The following is a 23,165-nucleotide window of genomic DNA, read 5'->3' as shown; positions in this document are numbered from 1 at the left end:
AAATTTTATAATTAAAAAGGTATGTAGGCAAAGCGTCGAACTTTAAGTAAGAGAGCATTCGCCATGTCAAGAACTATTAAAACTGAACTGCTTAGAATAACTAATAATTTATTTACAATTTCTCAAGTAAAATAAAAAAGGCGTACAAACAGTCTATAATTACCACAATGTAATAACACACGTTTGAGCGCTATTTTTAGGACCTAAAATTTAACTCCCGCGCAAAGAAAGTAGACAATAATAAAGATCAAAATTACCATTTTCCAGCGCGGAGGTTAACTATAACTTCAAAATGACTAGAAAACCTTCACATCCAAACATTAATAGGAACGAAACATGACAGAACTATGAACTTTCTCATAGATTATTGTCCATTTTTTATACTTTTTTGCCTTACCAACGCTAATGATAGATTAGAAGAGACCTAATTACATCGTGCACAAAATTGATTGGGAGTACAATGAGATTATCCAGTATATCACATTATTGAGTTAACTTGTGTTGTAAGGGAGTACTTAATAGTTGTAAATATTACTAATAAAAATACTCTACAAATTTACTACTTTTAGGCAGCAATATCTGCCTATGTTACTTATTTTTGTGACCTTGTACGTTCTATATTGGCAAATCTGTCGTTAACGAACTACAACGTCTAATACCTAAGTTATGCATCACTACCTAAAATGGACGTATCTCTGTCTGTAGTGCGTCAATCTAAACAAGGTGCTTAGTTTGACAAATGAAACTGTCAAACAAATTTTTAACATTAGGCTTCCTCAGGATCCAACAAATGTTGGGCTTCAATATAGTTCTGAAAAGTTTGTGGAAACCTCTTATTAAGAGCCGCAGCAGTGGTGATATTTTGCTGCCTTTTGATGAGCATTAACGTGAACATCACCGCCATTCCCACTAAAATTAGAACGAGAAGAACGCCTCCTACTGCAAACAATAACAAAACTATTATAAAAATCATTTGATTCTCCCAAAAAAAAAAAAACACTAATCCTTACCGAATAACAAAACTATAGTCCCAGTGTCATAGTTGGCAACATTGGCCGCCAGCAGAATTTGATCGGCGGCGATTAATGTACCATTGTTTCGAGGTGGCGGCAGCTCTAAGATAGCACAAAAGATGTTGAAAAGGTCGATGGTGTTGAACGGGGATATTTTCGTATGTTTCTTAAGTTTCGGACCAATCGCCATGAAGTACGGATGCATGTCTGAGACTACATAATCATAGCCGTGGACTCCAAATTCTGACGAATTGGTGACTGCAAAACAAAAAATATCTTGATCATAATAATTCAATTAATTAGTGCTCCTGTTAGTGCTTACGCGTAAAATTATAATTTAAGGCATATTTAGGGGCAGAAATAATAAGGTCATCAAGAGCATAGCCCTCATCAGCCATCACCAGAATTGGGGGAGATCTCTTGTTATTTTTATAGTGCCATCTCTCAGGGAAATCCGATTTATTATAAACTCGAAAATGGCCGTTTTCCAAAGAGCCTTTTTTCAATGAGTCATATATTGTCTGGTGGAATCCTGCATGGGGAATTATTTGTATGGCGGGACTGGCCCCTGTCCATTCATAAGTGCCATTGGTCATAAATTGCGTGACATTAACAAATCTAGGGGGTGTTACTGCAGTCATTCCATGGTCACTAACATGTATAACATTGACTTTGTCAGTCAGTCCGCGTTTGCTCAATTGTAGCTAAAATTTATTTAATTAATTAACATTTGGCAGCATTAAGGATTAGAAGTGTTACATGTAAATAGCCAGTAATGTTGTCTAACTGAAGGATTAAATTTTTAACAGTGAGTGAATTGGGGCCAAAGGCATGGCCATGGGTGTCAGGCTCTTCAAAGTATAACAGGACCAAATTTGCTGGTTTTAATGGGTCAGTTATCCAGGATATTACCTATATATAAATGGTCAATAAATAAGATTGAGACAGACTGAAGAAATCCTACCTGATCCACCCTTTTATGCCAATCAAAGCCAGCTTGAAATGGCATTTTGTAAGTTACATTTTTGTTCTGATAAGGATAATCAGCCCCTGGCCACATTACTGTCCCTGAGTACCTCTCGTCACCTAAATCTTCATTTAACCTCTAATTTTTTATATTAATCAGAAAACAATATATCCGATAAGTAAAATATTTGTCATACCCAAATAGGCACCACTTCATCATTATAATGGTACATCTCATACCCAATCTTTACAACCTTCTTCTCGTCAGGATCATAATAGGTATTGCCAACAACTCCATGCACTTCAGTGTATAGCCCTGTGGCTATAGTATGATGATTTGGAAAGGTCTTTGTTGGGAACACATTAACCAAATAGTCAGCATAGACCCCTTGCTTTCTTATACTCTCCATGTGGGGTAGCTTCTCTGTATCAAAGAAATTGTACCTGAAAGCATCATAGGACACAACAACCAGCACCGGATGCTTAGAAATGGCCCAGATTTGGGGGGCCAAAAGCAGAAACCAGTAGCTTCGCCACAGCATGTTGAGATGGCGTGTTACTTTAGTTTAGCGAAATTTAGAGTTGTGAAACTCATTTTTTGTAAGTTTCCATTATACGATTTGTTTTATGGGATGATGAAGCAAATGTAAACAAATCAGCTGTGAGCGGTGACAAGTTTGACATAATGCAGTGTTGCCGTACTATGTGATCAAAGGGATTTATTTACACGTAGATTTTAAAATTCTTAGAAAACTTGACATCGTTGGATTGCAGCTGAGAAATTGATATAATACACTGCTGCCACTGTGTTCTACCTGAAGAGATTATTTTAGAAATTTCTCTATAAGTGAATTATTTTGGTATTTTCCTATGCGGTAAATCTACCATGATATATATTTTTATTTGTTCAAAGCGGAGAAATTCAATATATTTAATAGGTATATCCCAGTTCGTAAAGAATGTGACAACTTCGCAACATACTATAGATATGGACGTAACGCAGTACTACCGCTTAGTGGAAAAATACGAGATTTTTAACTCATCTTTCCGGCAAACATAAAGAATTTAACTATCTTTTAATATTTCTAATTCAACTCTCGCAGATACTTACGGTATTATAGCGAAAAAGTTATAAATCTACATAACTACATAATCACCTTACAATAATGCGCCCTCTATGAGGCAATAATTCAAGCCTCCACTCCAACATTACAGTGCTTTACCATCGATTCATTTTCCACTAATAGAAACGCATGACGTAGGTCAACCCTGAAGTCTCGTCTAAAATTTGAGGTTAGATTTCTTCTTAAATTTTCATAGATTTCACCAGATTTTCCCGTTGAAAAACACTAAAACTATGACAAAACTCCGCAAACAACGTCGAACGAAGGTGTTTAGGCACAATGTGAACAGGAAAAGACTGCGTAACAAGATTACTAACAAAGGCAATATTGGGTGGTAAGCTGAATTCGTCTCCCCTCCCAAACTTGAATTAACCACCGCTGATTCCATAAAAAACCTTCTAGTAAGGAAGTGAAGGATGCGTGGGATTCTAAGAAATCGGTGCAAACAAACCTGGCCAACATGGGCCTTTCGTATGACCCAAACCAAACCATCCGTATTCCAACGAAAAAGAGGGAATTACAAGAAACTTTAGGATTCAATAGAAGCAGCGAAGATAAACAAGAGGAAGATTTGCGGGTTAACAATAAACAATTTGTAGTTGATATGTTAGAGGCCGATGCTAAGGCTCCCCGGGTAAAGAAGCTACGCTTGCCAAAGGGTCAGGTAGGTGCCTGATTAATTAATAAAAGAGGACTGATTATTATTTTAAAGGTGGAGTGGATCACATATTTACTAAAAAAATATGGCACTGACTATAGAGCAATGGCTCAGGACAGCAAAAATTATTACCAAGAAACCTGGAAGCAGTTGCGACAGAAGGTGAGGCTCTTCCGGAAGATACCTGAACAGTTCGGAAAGTTTCTGCAGGAAAATTTAGGACAGAACTTTGATTCTGATAATGAAAACTCATATTCAGATGGGGAAATTTAGTGTAAATAAAATTGGCTTTCAAAGTGATTTTCCTTGAAATCTCAAAACCTGAAACCCACTAGCTTAACGGGCAAATAAAAGTGATTTAAGACGATTAGTTCGGTGCGTGCGGGGCCACTTGCAGTGCGTAGATTACCGTCTTGTAAGTGTTAACGGGTGGTAATTAGCTTATGAGTTGCGACGGTTTTACATGCGGGCAGTGGCGTTCTTAAAGTCACATGAAAAATCTTTTAATTCCAGAAATTTGGCCTTAGTAAATCTACCTCTGTGCGTTAGTAATACTTAGATTACCTCGGACGCCATCTTGCATTGGTGATCATGATGGATGCAATGACATTTTGAATTACAAGAAAATATTAACGCAACTACTGGATTACAGCAATTTCTTATGGTCTTTGAGCAAACTTTGTATAACGTTCGTCCATAAATTAAGCAAGTTTCTTCGATTTTCAGTTGGTTGGTTTGCGGTTACTCAGTTGCATTTTTCCTTTAGAAAATGTGCATTTTAAACTTAACTATCAACATTTTACCATCTTAATTTAGATCAAACATTTCTACACAATTATCGCGGGTTTTCTACAATAATTTTCACCAAGAAAATAAAATGTTTTTCGAAAAAAATTTTGATAACGCCAAGATGACGATATGAACAATAGCGGGGTAACGAAACGAATGACGATGTTTAAATCGAAAACGTATTGTTGTCTCTGTTTATCGAGTTGCGATGAAAGAGGGCAACAACTCTTCTGACTGAGTCACCAATGTGATTCGGTGCTTACAAACTGATCGTCCAGAAGGCAGACGATTGAAGGCACAATGGTGGATATTTGTGACAATTTGGCAAAAATTAGAAATTTGTTCTCTACGAGAGCAGAAAATTGTGCGTTTTAAATAGATTTCTCAGGTGGCGCCTCTGCTTCAATTCCAAGACATAAAAAGTACCGTCCCACCTTCGTGGTTTTCTATGCAAATCGGGTGGTAAAATAAGTGGCAATGTGGTGTTGCTGGAAACGAGCGTGTCATAACGCTTATCCTCTGGTACCATAAGCAATTATTCTTTCACGCCTGAGAACTGTTTATCTGTGGTCTTCATCGGGCGTTGAGGCGGCTACCGAAGGCTTTAACTTGTTTTCGAATGTCTTTTACGGTAAACTTTAAGGTGTGAGGCGATGTAAAATTAGTAATAATGGCACCTGTTAAGATCATTCACTGCGTCTTTGTCAAATAAGGTCCTGCGTAAAGCTGCTTAGTACAACCTCGATTCGGGCAAAATCGCACACTTCCAACACACTTCTTTTCCACCAAAAAATTGTCTAGAGAAAAATGATAATGCCGCGATTGACTTTCGTTCAATGTCGCATCAAATCGGAGACCTTGTCACATTTTGACGTTCAAGTCCTCCAAGCAGGAGAAGATCTGCGTTGCCGAATAGTGCAAAAACAATATCTGACGTAAGATATTAGCAATTCCTGCGTCACCCTGTATACACACGCGAGGTTGCCGCTGTTTTTCCGAATGAAACTCTTAAATGCAGTAGCATGAGAGAGCTCTTAGGAAACTGGCAATTAGGGGCGACCATCACGCACCCATCCGACTACCGTAGTGGTACTAATTACAACCCATCAGTACCATCCAGTCTCCGAAGGGTATCATTAGGCCTTTTTGTCTTAAAACGACCTCTGCATCCGTTCTTATTTAATGAGAACGCTCATTCTGGTCCGAAATCCATTCATCGAGGGTTGTAGTTGTGGACTAGAGCAATAGTGGGTTTCCAATTACAAAGACGACGTAAATCTCAATTGACAGGCCATACGTTTTCCTTCCAGTCTTAATCAATAATATTCATGAACGCGTTGAATATTCATCGAAAAATGACAAGGATGAATCATTACACTGAGGCACTTTTCCCTTCGAATCTAGTTGCAGAGCACACACACATGCCGAATCCCCGTTCGCGATGCAAAAGAGTCTCGCGATTTCTTGAAAGATCCCACGATTCGCTGGCCCGATAGAGGACGACTTATGTTCCGATGTCTTTGATCGGATCAGAATTACGATGGGGCCGGGATTGACCGCGTGGGTACACGACAAACAGGCCGAAGAAGAGTGAGTCACACCCTCCCACACCCGCATTTTGGTGCAGTTCTGATACGGTGAACGATGTGAGAGTTCCCATGCCGCGGTGAAAAATTTGGAACCTGAAATAAAAAAAAATTCATTAGCATTGCATAATTAAAACATCGGGCCAGAAGACAAATGATGGCAGCATTATCGCGGGGCACTTAACATAAATATTTCGATTATCGTTGGTCTAGGCGGCCGGTATCTGACGATTGACAGGAATAAATCGTTCCTGCTGTTCGGAAAAGTTGCTTTGCTCAATCTCCATATAACTGCTTAATATGATTTAATACTATATACACAATTTGGCAACGCTGCTCCTTCTCCTTATTCGGCCACAAAGATTGGCTCTCGTCATTGTCATCCAACCACGTTAATCAACGTCAGACATGTCAAAGTGCGATGGCTTCTGTTTGACAGAACAAATGTGAATTATGGCGTTGCTGTTTTGCCAATTTTTGAAATTTTTCATTTATTTGTTTTTTACTTAAAAATCCATTTTGAATAAGTGTTCGTATAATTTACTCTTACACCCGGTATAACCCTAAAGTTAAGTAAGAAACAATTTTAAGGCAACTGTTATCGTTAAGGTCAAATATCATTAACTATGTTTTCTTTATGTTGAACGTTCAGTCGGTTGTTTTTTTACATCCGTTCAATTTCATTTAAATTAAGTTGCTGTGGTTATGGACGAGAATCGCAACATCCAAGAGGACGACACATACGTCCTCCATGGACCTTCTGCATCCACTCCAATCTCGCAGGAATTGCTGGGGAAGGCCATTCTGTCATCCCTGTTAAGCAGGCCCGAGGGAATGCTGGCTATGGTAAGCTGCTTCGCCATTGTAGCGTCTCAAAGTCCAATCAGTGATAAGAATGTTAGATATTTATTTTGTATGATATGTAATCATATTATAAACAAAAACTTCGGTTGATAATTTGGGGTGGAACTACAAAATTTGATAGAATGAAAAAAGGCAATGTCGCGCTGCGCATTTGTTTTTTGTTTGACATATACCTAATTATGTTGGAAATCGAAGATTATTGCATGTGTGTGGAAAAAACGCCAGATTTTGACAAAACGACAGAGCCAAAGTCGAAAAAACTCAAATTTCTAGACTGAAACTTAAACTCTGTTATCTTGCAAAATTCTAAAAATGGCAACACTTCGTGCTGCTTTTGTTTCCAAGACTTTGGGAAAAGCCCACTGTTCAAGGGCTGTCACTATTCCAGCTATCTGGCATTCATTTTCCTAAATTTATCAGGACCGTATTCACAGGCAAATTGCCGCTTTTGCACATTTTCAGATAGACGCATTCACCCGGGACGCGCTCTCCTATTCGCAATTCCTACAGAAATGCGTGAACTTGGCAACGGCGCTGCACTTTTTGGGCTACCAGGGCCAAGGCACGGTGATCGCGATTTGCAGCGAAAACTGCCTGGACTTTTTCATTCCTGCATTCGCCGCCCTCTTGAACGGCTCAATTTCCGCCCCCGTCAGTCCCTTTTACACCCCCTACGAGCTGCAGCACGTGCTCAGCATCAGCAAACCTAAATTGGTGTTTTGCTCTGCGGGGGTGGTGGAAAAGTTCCGGCAGCTAAGGAGGACGGACGCGTCCTCAATTGAGAGAATAGTTCTGTTTGTAAGTTTTGCCGGTGCCGTGGGTCGCTAAATTTCCTGTTAATTACGAATTAGGGGGATGAAAACCACGATTCAGTAGAAAACCTGGATAAGTTCATACAAAATACCCTTAAAGGGAAAACTGTGGATCCAAAAACCTTCCGGCCCGTTGAAGGTCGACCGGAAAGCACGGTTTCTGTGATCTTCTGCTCATCCGGCACCACCGGTTTGCCCAAGGGAGTGGCTCTCTCCCACCAATGCCTGAGCATTTCAATTCTCCATCCTCTGGACGAAGTTACATCCACAAAGTACCAGTTGGGACTGTTGCCATTTTTCCACGCCTTTGGCCATATCGTAGGGCTCAGGCACCTCCTGTTGGGCCGCACCATCGTCTTCATGAAGCGTTTTGATGAGGATGTGTTTTTGAGGTCGATTCAAGACTATGGTGTGGACACCTTAATGATTTCGCCGCCGTTGGCTTTGTTCCTGGCTAAGTCCGATAAGGTGCTGAAATACGACCTCAGCACAGTGAAGCACGTGCTGTGCGGGGCCGCGCCCTTGAGCAAGAACATGGAGGAGGAGGTGAAGAGACGGTATGCAACGCTAGCGATACCCAGCAGAGTAATTCTGCAAACAAAAAACTTGTCTAGCGCAGGCTGAATTGTGAGGACGTGCGTCAAGGTTACGGTCTCACCGAGACGACCCTGGCAGTGACCATGATATATCCAGGTGACCAGAGGTCTGGTTCCTGCGGGACGTTGCTCAATTACATCTCCGGGAAAGTCCGGGATCCGGCGACTGGTCGGTCATTGGGACCGAGGCAAATCGGGGAGCTTTGCTGGAAGGTACCACTCCATTCTTTAGCGTAGTCACGGGATCATGGTGGTGCTTCGCAGGGGCCCTCGGTGATGATGGGCTACTACGGCAACGAGCAGGCGACTAAAGAAACGTTCACTTCCGACGGATGGTTAAAAACCGGCGACTTGGGGTACTATGACGAAAATGGGTACTTCTATGTGGTAGACAGGATGAAGGAACTGATCAAATACAACGCCTTTCAAGTTGCCCCCGCTGAATTGGAGGCAATTCTTATCAACCACCCCAAGATAAGTGACGCAGGAGTGGTGGGACTGCCAGATAGAAATGCCGGCGAACTACCCCTGGCCTTTGTCGTTAAGAATAATGAGAAACTGACCGAGAAAGAAGTGCAGGAGTATGTTCAGGGTAAGTATAGAATATTTGATATGCGCATTTTATTGAGCGACACGTGTCGAGTGTCCTAAGTTTAATTAAAAAAAACTGACGACAGTAGAAACAATAATTGCCCAGTAAATAAATTAGCTTGTTCGAAGTCAACAATGAATGTCCTTGTAACTTTACAAAAGCGACGTTTCGAGCATACATTTGACCTTCTTCAGTAATCTACCGAATAAGAAATACGACCAGACGTTCAGAACGATTTAAGGAATTCTTGTGTTGTCCTGCGGAACTATCAATTTCTCCGTCATATGTGTGGTAGCCCTGAGGAAGATCAAATGTACGCTCGAAACGTTGTTTTTTTTGGAAATTATAATATGCGATGGGAATACGTGACCTACTCGTTTGGCATAGTTGACTGGTACGGCGTTACCAAACACCAGAACCAGGTCACGTGTTTCTCTTCAATTATTGTGCTAGAAGGGCTTAAGGTTACAATATTAGGATTGGTGTCTCCCCACAAGCGCCTCCGAGGGGGAGTAATTTTCATCGACAGCATTCCGAAGAACCTCACCGGCAAAATCCTACGAAGGCAGTTGAGGGAGATGCTCAAGAGGCACGAAACTTCAATTCGGTCCAAACTTTAAACGTTTAGAAATGCGATGATTCGGGGGTGGTGTGGGCACACAGGAAATGTGACAGATGTCGCGCGGCGCGCCCCTCATTGTGTGCTGCGGCCAGTGCGGCCCTGCAGCGGGGGCGACCCCGCGCTCTAACAAAACCCCATTAGCATACCGTATATAAATCAACGTAGACGTTCACAATTATCGCACATGGAAATTTTTGAATATTGCATAACAATAAACAATGTTTTAAGTATGTAATTTGGAATTTGTTTCGTTTATTCGACGCCTCTGGAATTTGGCAATGCGGGAAAGGTCTGGCAACATGGCCTTGTTGAATGACAATCACCGATTTGGTGACGTTGCAGGTGACCCTGTTTAAAAATAGTACAAAAGGAATTATGTAAAATTTGTGGAAAGTTAAGTAACAGTTTAATTAACTAAACTTCATAAGCTGTTTTCTTTCGAACGATATCAAAAAGTAAGTGCTGCTCCAACGTTTGTAATTATAATGAGTTACCCAACTGCTAATATAACCTCAAAGTCTCGTTCGCGCCTTCAATAACAAGAAAACTCAGAAGAGGCTCCAATCCTCGTTTCGAGCTCATAAAGCTTAATACGAACAGAATTGGACTCGATTCTCAATTCAGCATAGGCAAATCGACATGTGGTTTTGCAAAAATACGTCACGCGGGAACGGCGCTTTTCATCAAGAAGGCTTTGGAAACAAAACAATAACGCTTCGTTTGTCAGTATTGATGGCGTCTCCGATTTTCCTCTTGCGTCGGTCCCGAAAAATATCAAATTTCGAGTGATAACATTTAAAAAATTTGGAAAAGTTTGTGCGGAGTTGAAGATTAATTTCATAGAAACGTGATGAGTGTTCGTACGAGGTTGTGGCCGAGTGAAAACAGGTAACAATCGCACTTTTAAAATACGATTTTATTTGACAATACCGAGAATATCGCGTCGCTTACGTTCGGGTCTCCGAAGTCGGACGACCACCAAGCAGCATTCCTAGATGGAGCTCAAAGTCAATATATGTAAATAAAAGTTTTAGATATTGAAAAGAAGAGTAAGGCTCACACTTGAAACGGGCAGTGTGGTCAGTGTCGAGTATTATCACATAGCAATATTTTTTATTTCTTGGAAATGACGTCTCACACACAAGTACAGTTTGTTAGAGCGGTGAAATTGTACATTATTCTCAGTTAAAACTAACATTCACCATTTCTCAAGCCTCGGAAAAATGAGTAGAAAAACGAAATTAAACGGTAAACTAAAATGTATAAGAGGTGAATCTTTAAAAATTAATTTCATTTCAAGAGGTCAACTTCAGACACGTAAAAAGATAGTAAACACTAACGCTACCACTTAGAGTGATCACCAATACAGAAACGGACATTTACATAAAAACTTTAAAAAATTAAAGAAGAATTATGTCGAATTAACCTTCTTCCTTTCCATCTTAACAAAAATGAAAACTAAGGATATAAAAATCCAAACTTGAGGTGGGAAGTTTCGTCGTGAGAAGAGCACCAGATGCATCTAGCGCTGTCATAATTCACCGTTGTGCGGCAAAAATTCCAAAATCCAGAAAATGCTCTAGACTGTGAAACGGCCCAGTCATAATGCGGTTGGATAAGGTCAGGCAGGTGCTAAATCCAGAAACCAGACAGAATCTATTTATTAGTTTTGTCTAGGCGGACGCATTTAGAGCGGCGTAAAACTTCTTACGTCACCATTATCCAGAAATGTCGCGTTTATATGCGAACGCTACTTATTAAAGTAGTTTATTTAGCTGTACGGATCGTGACGTGTGGGCGTTTCTCGCGCAGGCAGGCAACGGCAGCCTTGAAGGACCTTTAATTTTTCGAATTCCGAGCGCAAACAATGGCCATAAGTCAGTTTTATGCAACTAGTAGCCAGTTTTTTCCACGCCGACCTTATCGGCTGCCTTGCCTGGGGCGCAACGGATTGTTTGTTTATGTATCTGGGGCCCTCGTAATAGCCGCAACAATGACTTGGTGGGCGATATTACAATAAGTCACGGCTTAAAGACTGGAGATTTGTCCCGTTTGATCGGTACTGCCTCCTGCATTGCGGCACAATGACGCCTAATTGACGAATTCGCCTTTTTTCACGCGTCGAGGTGACAAGTTTTCGGCTACACCCCGTATAAATGGCGCACAGTTATATCAATAGGTAAAATAGGTGATGTCGTGGGTGCGACTGCATAATACATGCCCATTGTCGCTAAGTCTAATGGATTGCGTATTAATAACTTAACGCAATTGCCTGGAAACAAGAATTTTTACGTTCCGCATATTTAATCTTTTCAATATTCAAATTTCATGTAAACGAATCCCAAATGTTTGGTGAAAACTAACGGAAATAAAAAGCAAAAGACATCTCCTTGCGTGGAGTGAACTGTCTAATATGCGATCATGGACGTCGTTTTCGACGAGGTGATTTTTGACAGAACTGTCAGAGCAAGGCCACGTCCCTCGAAGCCCGTTAATGTCAAATGCTGGATGGCCGTATTCGATAAAGCGACAAAATTCTCTTGAGAAATAGATTATATTCCCTATGTCACTCGGTATAACGACCGCTTAGCAGACTCCTAATTGGGGCATTATTTACCTGCAAACGCAGTAGGGGAGGCGAGAGGAGCAATGGAACTCGTAAGTTCTCAGTCGGTACCGTTTTTCTCCGAGAAAATGGCGGCCGCCGTAACCGGGTGGCCTTAGGTGGTCAAACTTTTAATTATTAATCGGCAGCTCGAAAGTTATTTGAACGAGTGCGCGCGTTATTGTCCGGCTGGCCAGGCCCCGCAGCGTTCAGGTGCGTATTGAATAAATAATTATATGTCAACGTCTGTTAAGGGAAAAATCCAAATTGGCGTTCGGTTTGAGGAACTTTGAGGGACCACCGCAGTGACGCCGGATATGAGTTTAGTTAATAGATAAAACTCAATTATTTAAAATTGTAAGGTAATGTAAATAAATACCTGTAAGTGGCCACTGCCAGCGACCTTGATGCTCCGCGTCTTCCTCCTCCGATTCGCCTCCTTGATTGCCCTTTGATTATTGTGATCAACGGCGAACACTGGCGATTATCTTTCAGTCGAATTGCGGTAGCGCCTTTAGGCCTCGCTGCGTTCGTAATTCCATACCGCAAAAACCCCCCATTTCGCTGCAAAACTCCTTGTTTCATCCCATCCATTCATCTCTCCCAGCGCTCTTGAAAGCCACACACAAGATTCTTAACTCAATCTCTTATTTGAGAGAATCAATAGGGGACTCAAAGATCGGTGAGCGAACGGGGCAACTGCGAACGCGGCGGATGCCTCACGTGAAAGTTGTATAAGTTGTGAATAAGAGAGAGGCCTTATTAAAAAGTTTTTTTTGAGCCGCTTTTTCACATAATGAAGGCCTACACCCGCGATATCATTATGCCGTGTCTGGCCAAGACGTTTCCAATCAAGCCACCCAACAAATAAAAATAAACAGCGGGGCCTCCGCATACGGTAATTACGGTTTATTAACCGGTCGATAAGGTTTTTCCTTCGGTTAACGAGAATTTGGAAAAAATTTAGAAAAACCTCCCTGTGTATCTCGCTCGCCAACGACATTTGTCAAGCAAGTGGACAACTCGCGCCATTTAGTTACATATTCGCCCATCAAAAAATGTGTAGTTGAAGATCTATCACCGATTTTCAAACGGTACAGAGGTCCAAAGGAACTAATCTTAGATGAACGTTTTTACATAATTTTCATAAGTTTTCAGTGGCAGTGTCCTAAATTTTCTCTAAAAAAACACAATTTTTCTTTAATAATTTTTGTTGACAACATCAACATGATGCAAACGACAAAGGACCAAATAAAACAAATGATGGTTTAATTTGGAAACATGTTGCAGCTTCTTTTTGTTGCGTGGTAATTAAGACTCGTTTTCCTAGAGGGCGCCTATCATATAGGCGAAAGGAGACAGTGGTGGATATTTGTGATAGTCTTGGCCAAAAATTACTTTAAAAATTACATAATTTTCTTGTTCTTGAAAAACTGTGTTTTTTATGGAGCCCAGATACATTTTTAACGATTGTTCAAATGCTGTTACTTGCAGAGGTCTTGCGAATTGCTGGTACAAGTGATAATAGAAGGTCTTTAGAATTGCTCTTGAGAAGAAGAACTACCTCGACCATCCCTGTGATATGTCGTGGCAAAACAATTATTTCATAAACATGCAGGTCTGTCGGTGTTTTCTTTAATTTCCGCGGTTCCCACGCAACCGAGGCGAATATTTACGAGCGACCGGGACGGTCTTGTCACATTTCTCGGACTTAATTAGACGGTAGTGACCTCTCCCCGAGGACGTCTTGTCCTCGGACGAAACGTTCTCACCTAGTTAAGTAAGCAATAACAGCGACCGGTCTCGCTCAGCTTTAAAAACGAACGAATAACTGGACATTATGCACAGTAATAGCTATTATTCTTCGTTTGGAGAGGCGTGTTTTGTCAAGTAGAACAATAAAAGTCGACCAGACCGTTCCGTTCGTATTAATAATAATTAGGTGCAGATATGAAGAGCAAAAATATCGTGGAGTTTTGAGTTGGTGCGACTCCTACTAATAAGCCTCGCGAAACAACGAGTCGATAATTAAAAAATGCCGGCTGAAATAGAGAACGAGAGAAAATGAGAGAGATGAAACGAGATTCCTCCTGAGCAGCGCATTCCCCGGGCAGAAATATGAAAAACCTCCACGGTGAGTACCGTGAATTCTTGGCCACCGAGACATATATCAACCGGAATATTGCTCTATAAGTGCCTTCCTAGGCAGCGTACATTGGAAATTCCTACGTAATGAATGTCATATACCGAGCGATACATTTTTAAGCCGTCGTTAACTCATAATGACGCCGCATAGTTTTCGCCTATGCAGAGGAGGTTCGGACGGTCTTAATGAGTCGCAGGGGCGTCCTGTTGACCCCCCTTAGTGCATCTTATCTTGACGCGCATCCACGTCAAAATTGAAGCCGGCAAATCCACCTGTCCTGAAGCCCGGTGATTTGATTCATTTCGTGTATGAGCGGGGGCACCTGCTCCGGGGCAGGCTTCTTAATTCAAAATTGACGGATTTTTTTCTGTTGGACACAGGGGTGGCGCTGCACATCACTGAGAAGGTGTAAGAGGAATAGGATGCTCCTTTGGTACGTCTATGGTTTGGGGGAGCCACCTGTAGTCAATGGTGCAATTAAAAAAATATGGGTCGCGGTAAAAGCTATTAGTTTTAATAATAGGCCGAAGCATGAAAAAGGGTTATTAAGAGCTAAATGTGTTGGTATCTAGACTGGTTGTCTTAAACCTACATAACAGGGATTACTATTTGATCAAAAAAATTGCCTACGTCACCCTAATACATATTCTCTCGGATTCGCGGATGCACCTGAAAGTTGAGGTGAAATTTGTAAGCAGTTCGGCCATTTCTTCGAATTTGCAATTTAAAAAAATGGATAGCGCTAATCTCTTTAATTGTTGCTTCTAGATTTTACCGGTAATCAAGTTGAATAAAACCCACCATAACTGCCACTAATCATAGAAAAACCATTTAATCAGACCAAAACTCGCGACAAACATACCGACTTGCACCTCAGTTTTCATTCCTGAATTGCACAAATCGTAACTATCACAATAACACTCCTCCACGTCTATAGTTCTCTGTCCATAGTCTTCGATCTTCTTGCATCCTATTTGATAAGCATTTTCCACTACCCTATTTTCCCACATCCACCCTAAAGTCTCATCGTACCTTTGACCGGTATAAAGCTGCAGGGCGCAACCCCTCTCCACCCTCACGTACTCTGTGCCATAAAACACGCCTCGGACAGACTTTTTGTAGCAGAAAGTGGATTCTGGACAGTCCACAATGTAATCGTCAGAATAGTCGAAATGTGTGCAGGTACGGACCACTTTCTCTGCCATATGATAATTTATTTTTTACTACGAGTAGGTGAGGTGAGTGGCAGCATACGCTTACCTTCAATGTAATAGGGTTGTTCCGCTAGATAACACTGATAACACCGGATACAATTAACTGTTTTTAAAATAAAAAGCACTAACAAATAGACGATCATCTTAGTTTATGAAAGCGACTAAAGCTGCTAAATTTGCCACATCAACGAGCATTACTCGATGATTATGTTTATAACATACGTGGAAATAAATTGTTTATTGCAAATATTGAATCATTGGCATTAGTCATCGTCTCTGATTATAAATACAAATAATCGGTGACCGCAGACAGACGATTCCTCCGCCATAGTAATGTTAGGCGTTTTTGCTGGAATGGGAGGCGGGTATTTTTAAAATCGTCTATCGGCGTGAGTTTCTATTATTAAGCGAAAAGCAATGCGAAGTATCCCATTTAATGTATCGAAATAGAGCCCATAAATCCGCTCTTCTCTCTATCTTTTTTTACAATCAAAGAGCTATTTCTATTTCGGTTATCAGCTCTAATTTTTCGTCACGGGCTCGCAGATTTATAATTTAATAATGGACATTTATCAGGGGCATTCCTCCACTTCTTTCGGTCATTTGGTCGCATTTTTCTCGCAACCGCCACTCCGCGATTATTCACTTCGAATTTATGGCGTCACGGGCATTACATTTATTTATTGTTTGCGACTCCGGGCATTACATCTTCTTAAGGCCGTTATAACTCATTCGCCGTTCGCCGGTAATTAGGAGCCTATGTATCTTGATTTGGTCGCTGTCCCACTGTGCGCGCACCACTGTTTTTTTCCCGCTCTTTACTGCGCCACTGTTACTTTTGCTGCGACTTTCGATAAATTATGTGGACTTTGGCCGTAAACACCGTAAATCAAATTGGGGCTAATGTAGGGCTAAAATAAGGGAATATGTTCAAATGTGTCACGCAAAAACTCCCGACAATTTTTGGATATTAGATTCTCGATTTCTGCCCTTGCCTATATAACGTTCAATAGTGGTGGGTGAATTTGATATACAAGTGAGGTTAGAAATCTAACAAATGTCAAATTTTATTTGACATATGCTGAATTATTGTGTGGATGTTTGACATAGTTACATTCAAAGGAACTCACAGTATCAGAACCCGATCGAATTTTAAGCACCGTTCGGCAACGTTGCCTGCCCAGATAGCGCTAATGTCAAAGTATGACAGCTGCTTGGAGAAACAAATCTTAGGCGCAGCATTGCCAGTTCGCCAATCCTAACAAACACTGAAAAGACTTGTTAAGAAATTTCTGTTATATTCAATTGCAGTTTCTCTGCAAGATAAATTTGCCATAGCAAAATCATATATAAAATAATGTCTCATAAATAAAGTCCGAATCTGCTTTCCGGGTACCTAAAATTTGTGCCCAATTAATCGCGGGTGCGACATGGTACTTCACCTTGTTTACCGAGTATCACGACGACATTTCGCCCCGTAAAACTCCGTCATAAAGGTTGCTACCGGCATTCTCTTCCCGCCATGGGAGTCTTCTACGGGGCCTGCATGCACCGTCTCTCTTCGACGGAAAAGTCTCGAAATTGAAGCGAATATCTCACTGTGGCTTTCTCGGCGCTGCCGCCGCCATTCCTGATTTATAGCCGCGATTATCTTAATCAAAATCTATTTAATAAAATCTCTTATTCCAGCAGATGCTGGGCCGCGATAGTAGTGCCCAGCACCGAAGATGCAACTGCCGATAATCGAGCGCAATGGAGCATGCCCCGTTCCTATTTTCCCGGTGCGCGAAAGTAAGTGATAATTACTCACTCGCTCGTTACTGGGACGGCAATTATGCCCATTATTGTGGGAACCGAGCGCTCTACCCTCCCCCCTCCCCTCACTCTCGCAGGTACCACCTGCAATTTTTGAAGTAACAATTAAAAAAAAACTGCCCCATAAGCCGTCATTTATAACGATTACATAAATAGCGCGCTCAAAGACTTACACGCTGCGTACAGGTGCACACGGTCGCACCGAAAAAATTCAAAAGCGATTATTAATGGTCGTACCGCGGTGTTAATTTATAGTGGTTGAATGGTACTCTTGTTCGTGCCATTGTTGCCCGGCCGATAAACTTATTGCAACTTCCCGGCTTCCTTTCCGACCGCGTAATTAGTTGTCCCGCTATATGTACAGATTATTATATTGCCCGTAAATTTGACAATACTTTTCTATATTTCTAACGTTTAAAAATTGTTCTCACCGTGGACTTAACTGCTTCCACGAACGGTGCCATACATTCAGACCGCGGGGAAACGCGGTATGCGACCTTTGCTTATCAAATCGGGAGTTATGTCATCTACCCACGAGCAAGACAACAGTTGTTTATAATATGCAGTTTCTTGGTATGACATCGTAAATGCTGATTTACATGTTGGCACCCTTTATATACGAGGGCTGGACAGAAAATAAACCATACATTTTCACAAAAAAGCCACTCAACGAAAATTTGCGTTACATATTTTTTTGTTGGCCATCTACTTCTCTCGACTTAATTCCAAAGAATTTTCTGTTTCTGAATCTCACAAACTGGTGTTTATTGGCGTTTTCACCCAATGACGCCATTGTCATTTCTTGTTCGGCATTGCCACGTTTCTCATTAGGGAATTTAAGGAAATTATATCAGATGAAAAAAACGATTGATAATGTTGGTAAGCTTACGTACAAATCCTGATTGAATCTCCTTACGAATTAATTTTTGAAAATTAAGACGAAATTAAGTAAATGGCAACACTCATAAAAAACGCAACTAAAGAATTTTTAAACGGGAATAAACATGAGAAAAATTAAATAATTTAAGAATTTTGTCTTCGGAAATTCGAATAATTTCACGACTCCTATATTGAATAAATTTGCAGAAAACAAGTATAAACTAAACTAATTCGAAGACCTCCATGATTTCACGGGTTTCACATTGATGAAAACAGTGATTTGGCCCTCGTATACACCAGATCTTAATGGTTGTCACTCGCGTGAGTGACATATGGCATTAATTTTTTAGAATTCCTGGCGTGGTTTTCAAGGCGATTATTATGGCACCGAATCTAGGCCGTTCCGTGGAAAAAATGGGCAGGTTTCGGTGGGAAAGAACAATTGTACGCGTACGGAACAATCGAGCTGGGTGGGGCCCCCCGGAATGTCCCCGCGTAGGACTCGGATTTTCGGCTTTTGACGCGAAACTCTCTCGGAAAACAATTAAAAGCGCCTTTTCGCGGTGGTTTTAATTAGCGCTTAGGCATCGGCGGAGACGGCCCACACGACTGCGTTTAGGCAGATTTATTTCGCTGCAAAGCGATAAATTCTGTTAATATTCGCATAAATACGAGCTGTACGCGCAAACAGTTGTAATAATTGTGAGGGATTACCTTTTAGCCGGTGCAACTGTTTACCCATTAATTTGAAATTTTTTAGAGGCTCAGAATGAAAATAACAAAAGGGAGATTTTGTTCCAGCTGCACCACTGTAAATGGAGAAACTTTTTGGGCCACCCGGTATACGTAAACGACAACATTAATAATAACACAACACATAAACAATGTACCGCTTTGATATGTGTCGAACCAAGGTACCAGAACATTGACAAATGATCACAAAAGCGGTAGAAATTCTGACACTAGGAGATCAAAATAAAAACGAACAAGACCACCCTGAAGAAGGGCATCGCTATGGGGTAATCAGTCCTTTACTGAAATTGAAGGAGAAATTTTGGATATGAGTAAAACCGACTTTCCTCTTTAGTTTCCATTTGCCCAGAAGGTCAGAAAAATCTTCACTAGTTTTCCTCAATAAATCTTGCAGTGAAATGAACGCGGTTTTGTTGTGTATGGAAATTACCAGGTACGACCCTGCTACTCGAGATAGTACGAAATGGCAAAAAAGGCTCCTGCACCGATCGTTATCTCGAGTACCATTTCTCGAGATCTCTCAATAATTGAAGAAATTGCTTCCGAGATGGTGCTGAAAGATTGTCGGCCGGCTCGTTGATTAGCGAGTGGTACTGGTGCCGTGATATATGTGCGCATATATCCAGCGAGGGGCGGTACCATTGGAAATTGCCCTCATCATTCTTTAAATAGCGAAATTTTGACGGCACTGAGAATCGACAGTCCATTGGAACCCAGGGGCCTCCCTCGGCAGCAGGTTGCTCGAACCTGTTCTTCGGTAGCGGGTGTGCTGCAGGTACTCTCGGCAGTGGCGTGCCCAATTTTCTATCAATTTCTGTGTTTGCGTAAACGGTACTTGCATGCATGGAAAATAAGTATAACGCGAAAGTGATGCAAATGAGAGCTTTGGGTGGTATCATCGATGCATTGTTTGAAGATACCAAACGGCGGTAACTCAAGGGCTACTTTACATGTTACACAGATTTCAAACGTATATACATATATGTATATATATATATATATATATATATATATATATATCTATGTGAGTGTTTCGGGAAAAATGCCATTTCCATATACATAATATTACTACGGCCGTTTTTACGACACTCCCCGATTCAATGGTCTGCCGGGAATCAATGGACAATGTGTAATAATTTTCAGGCCTTATTTATGGCCTTTCTATACTCACCGAAACGGTAAAAGCGGCTTTGTTTTATTATTTCGAGTAAAATATGGATGGTGACGGCACAGGCGGCGGATTCATGGTCAAAAGACATATTTTTTGGGCACATACAACACTGCAGAAAACACCAACAGAAAGTGCCGAACGAACGCGAAAAATTAAAGTTTTTTGACATGCTAATTCATAATTTTGTGAACCTCATATTTATTTATGAAGTTATTTTGGCCACTGTGTACCTCTTTTCTGAGATTTCTCTATATTTTGGAAGTCTCCAAAATCACAGCTATTCTCATAATTTTCTCAAAAATCACGATTTGGACGTGAATTCTGTCTTGAATTATTGTCCACTTGAAAATCGGTGAAATTGCCTCTAAACGAACATTTTTGGATTTTTTTGCTCAAATACACTGAAATTTTAAATAAACGTCCGCCATGTTGTTGAGGGAGAAATAAACAATCGAGAATTTCTGTCAACTTAACTGACGTGACGCTTAGGGCTAGTGCCGTACGGCCATTTGAAACAAAGCCACGTCGCAAGTGACGTGACGTCATTATACGTAGACATTAGAAATTAAGTTTAACAATTTGTTTTTGTTCTATGGAACTGGGCAGCTGCTTCATCAAATTACCCAAATATTCCTTAGGTACTAATAATGACTTTAATTAATATACTTGTTGAATATTTATGTAAAACCACCGATAGGTGGGCCCTCCTAATTAAATTTTAAACGGGAATCGAGTCGGCCATCGCGACCACGATAAGCCCGAGAGTGGTCCGAAAGCGTTTGATATTCATTTATTCGGAATCGGAGATGATCTCCCGGCGATAAGGAAATCGGCCTGTTCTTAAGAAAAATCCCCGGACGAGGTGACGTCACACCGATAGGTGATTTTGGTGGAATGACCCATGGGAAAATCGGATCGCCCTGTACTTGGGATGCGTATTTATTTAACAAAAGCCGCGCTCTCGCGGCTACTAGATCCGATATCTCGACGGTATTCGAACGACGATAAGCTTTAGAAAGTCGACCGGTTGGATTAATTGGTCACATTAATCAGCCGAATGTCGTTAGTCTCCCGTTGAGATTTGTATAGTTCCAATCGTTTGGGCGAATGGCAGATTTCCTGTTCTTGTCCTTTTCAGCAACAGGAAATAACGAATAAGTATTTGCATCTCTATCATGAAGTAACACCTTTCATTGGAGATGAAGATATCCTGGACTGAATTGATGCGTGAGGATGAAGCAAGTCAAATATCGAAACGTAGGGTTAGTTTTGCGACTCAAGAAAATTGATGCTGCTCTAGAGACTTACTTTCCTTGTGAAATTTCTGCGAGAAGCTGGGAATACGTGCAAATATTCGAGAGCCTAGCGAGGGTATAAAATTCAATAGACATCGCTCAAATAGTCACATTGCGCTCGATACCCCTACTGGCACACAATTCGGTAATCAACCCTTGAACACCTCGATTCAGCTTGATTTAATTATCTCCTGAAACAGGACATCTCGAGGAGTTACGCAGAATTTACGCCAAAATAACATACATATACCATAGTATGTATTTGTTGATATTATGCATGTCTGAAAGATGTCGGTTGCACCATTTTGACGTCATTTTCTGTGGTTTTACTTATTAGATGAAGAATCATGTTCCAATTCTCTGCACCTCTGGCTTTCAATAGAGGAAAAAAAGTATTTTCAGAGCCAAAAAACAGTGGCCTTTAGTGAGTTTCCCCCTTTTCCCTTATGATCTAACACAATACAGTTTATCACTTCAAGTCAAGTCAAGCAGCGGTTTCAAGCTTCTCCTATCTGACTTGGCATTTTTTCCTCTAACAACAATTCTACTGACAAGACACGATATAGAAATAATAATACAAAACGGGCGATCAGACGAACCGTAGCTCACGGTACCTATAGTTGAATAGTATCAGGCGGGTACCATCTCACGCATTCCTCACCGGGAGGTCGCTAATTGGTCGTTTTGCATCGCGCGGTGCTGCTTCCGTGCAGGTCCTTCAGGAACCGGCCCGGGGTGATTCGGCCAGTGGCGTGGTGCTCCTTTTTTCGCTCGACGCACGAGCGCGCCGCTGCCACCGATTATCGTCCAGATATAGTACTGGTATATGCCAGGAATTTTAATAAGTTATTCGCTGCTCCTTTGATGGAACGGACGTAACGGGAACGCGCGGGGTACTCTCGTATTTATTAAGCGGAAAATACCGGAATGCACCTGCCCATTGGCTAATCGTTCCACGTGACTGCAGAGCGGTACCACTTTATATCACATATTATGGATCGGAGCCACTCTCGGCGTTCATTGTTCAACGAGCACGGGTTTTTCTGGTCGGCCTTTCTCAGCTCAAAACAACGTCTATTTTATTGCTTTCGTGGTCTGGTGGTACCGAATTTGCGAGCTGAAACAACGGCCTTTGACTGGCTTTCTATTATAGAGAAAATTAAGTAGGAGCTACGCCAAAAGTGACACTGTCATAGGATTATCTGGAAAAAAACTGCTGAAAGTCAGCGTGTGGTGGATAGGTCTGTGGTGAAAATGACGATAGTTTTTTGTGAAATGCTGAATAACAGCATTGTAAAAAATTATATTAACTTCAATTTGTCCCGAAAATATGTTTTTAAAGGAAAAAGGAGAAAAATGGGTGTATGCGAAGGACCTAACTCGCACTTCAATTTTCTTCCACAGATATCACTGATATATTTGTCACAAAATTTTCGTTCGAAAAATTCATAACTTTCTTCTTTTTGGAGATGGACCCTTAGACTTGGTACTCATTTTCAGTACATTTTTTCCAGAAAAGTGGATGCTTTGGGCAACTTTGGGGTACCTATGCAGTACAAATTATTTAACCAATATCTCAGACCGCCTCTGTGCCCACTTACAAGAAATTAATTCCAAATATGCCGTGTGTTTTCTAGACGAGGCACGTAACGCGATACGCCTACC

At 41.1% G+C, this 23,165-nt stretch overlaps 4 protein-coding genes across 4 annotated transcripts; 2 read left to right on the top strand and 2 right to left on the bottom strand.

The window, feature by feature from the left end:
* Positions 1 to 91: 91 nt before the first annotated feature.
* Positions 92 to 2,647, bottom strand: LOC136411335 (bis(5'-adenosyl)-triphosphatase enpp4-like). The gene is made up of 6 exons (XM_066393864.1): positions 2,177 to 2,647; positions 1,978 to 2,118; positions 1,773 to 1,925; positions 1,336 to 1,717; positions 1,011 to 1,271; positions 92 to 939 (listed from the first exon to the last, which is right to left on the bottom strand). The coding sequence occupies exons 1-6, from the start codon at positions 2,519 to 2,521 to the stop codon at positions 767 to 769; spliced, it is 1,455 nt and encodes a 484-aa protein (XP_066249961.1). The 5' UTR covers positions 2,522 to 2,647; the 3' UTR covers positions 92 to 766.
* A 591-nt stretch (positions 2,648 to 3,238) lies between these two features.
* Positions 3,239 to 4,307, top strand: LOC136411354 (nucleolar protein 16). Its single transcript, XM_066393888.1, has 3 exons — positions 3,239 to 3,437; positions 3,506 to 3,767; positions 3,816 to 4,307. Exons 1-3 carry the CDS (start codon positions 3,337 to 3,339, stop codon positions 4,032 to 4,034), a joined length of 582 nt encoding a protein of 193 aa, XP_066249985.1. The 5' UTR covers positions 3,239 to 3,336; the 3' UTR covers positions 4,035 to 4,307.
* A 2,475-nt stretch (positions 4,308 to 6,782) lies between these two features.
* Positions 6,783 to 9,857, top strand: LOC136411330 (luciferin 4-monooxygenase-like). Its single transcript, XM_066393857.1, has 6 exons — positions 6,783 to 6,982; positions 7,463 to 7,798; positions 7,852 to 8,369; positions 8,432 to 8,621; positions 8,673 to 9,000; positions 9,478 to 9,857. The coding sequence occupies exons 1-6, from the start codon at positions 6,842 to 6,844 to the stop codon at positions 9,618 to 9,620; spliced, it is 1,656 nt and encodes a 551-aa protein (XP_066249954.1). The 5' UTR covers positions 6,783 to 6,841; the 3' UTR covers positions 9,621 to 9,857.
* A 5,322-nt stretch (positions 9,858 to 15,179) lies between these two features.
* Positions 15,180 to 15,769, bottom strand: LOC136411359 (uncharacterized). Its single transcript, XM_066393893.1, has 2 exons — positions 15,634 to 15,769; positions 15,180 to 15,571 (listed from the first exon to the last, which is right to left on the bottom strand). The coding sequence occupies exons 1-2, from the start codon at positions 15,728 to 15,730 to the stop codon at positions 15,186 to 15,188; spliced, it is 483 nt and encodes a 160-aa protein (XP_066249990.1). The 5' UTR covers positions 15,731 to 15,769; the 3' UTR covers positions 15,180 to 15,185.
* Between the last annotated feature and the right edge of the window lie 7,396 nt (positions 15,770 to 23,165).

This window comes from Euwallacea similis, chromosome 10, assembly GCF_039881205.1.
Source record: "Euwallacea similis isolate ESF13 chromosome 10, ESF131.1, whole genome shotgun sequence".
NCBI classification, from domain to species: Eukaryota; Metazoa; Arthropoda; class Insecta; order Coleoptera; family Curculionidae; genus Euwallacea; species Euwallacea similis.
Note: the sequence above shows the minus strand (reverse complement) of the source record. Positions and strands in the feature narration are given on the sequence as shown.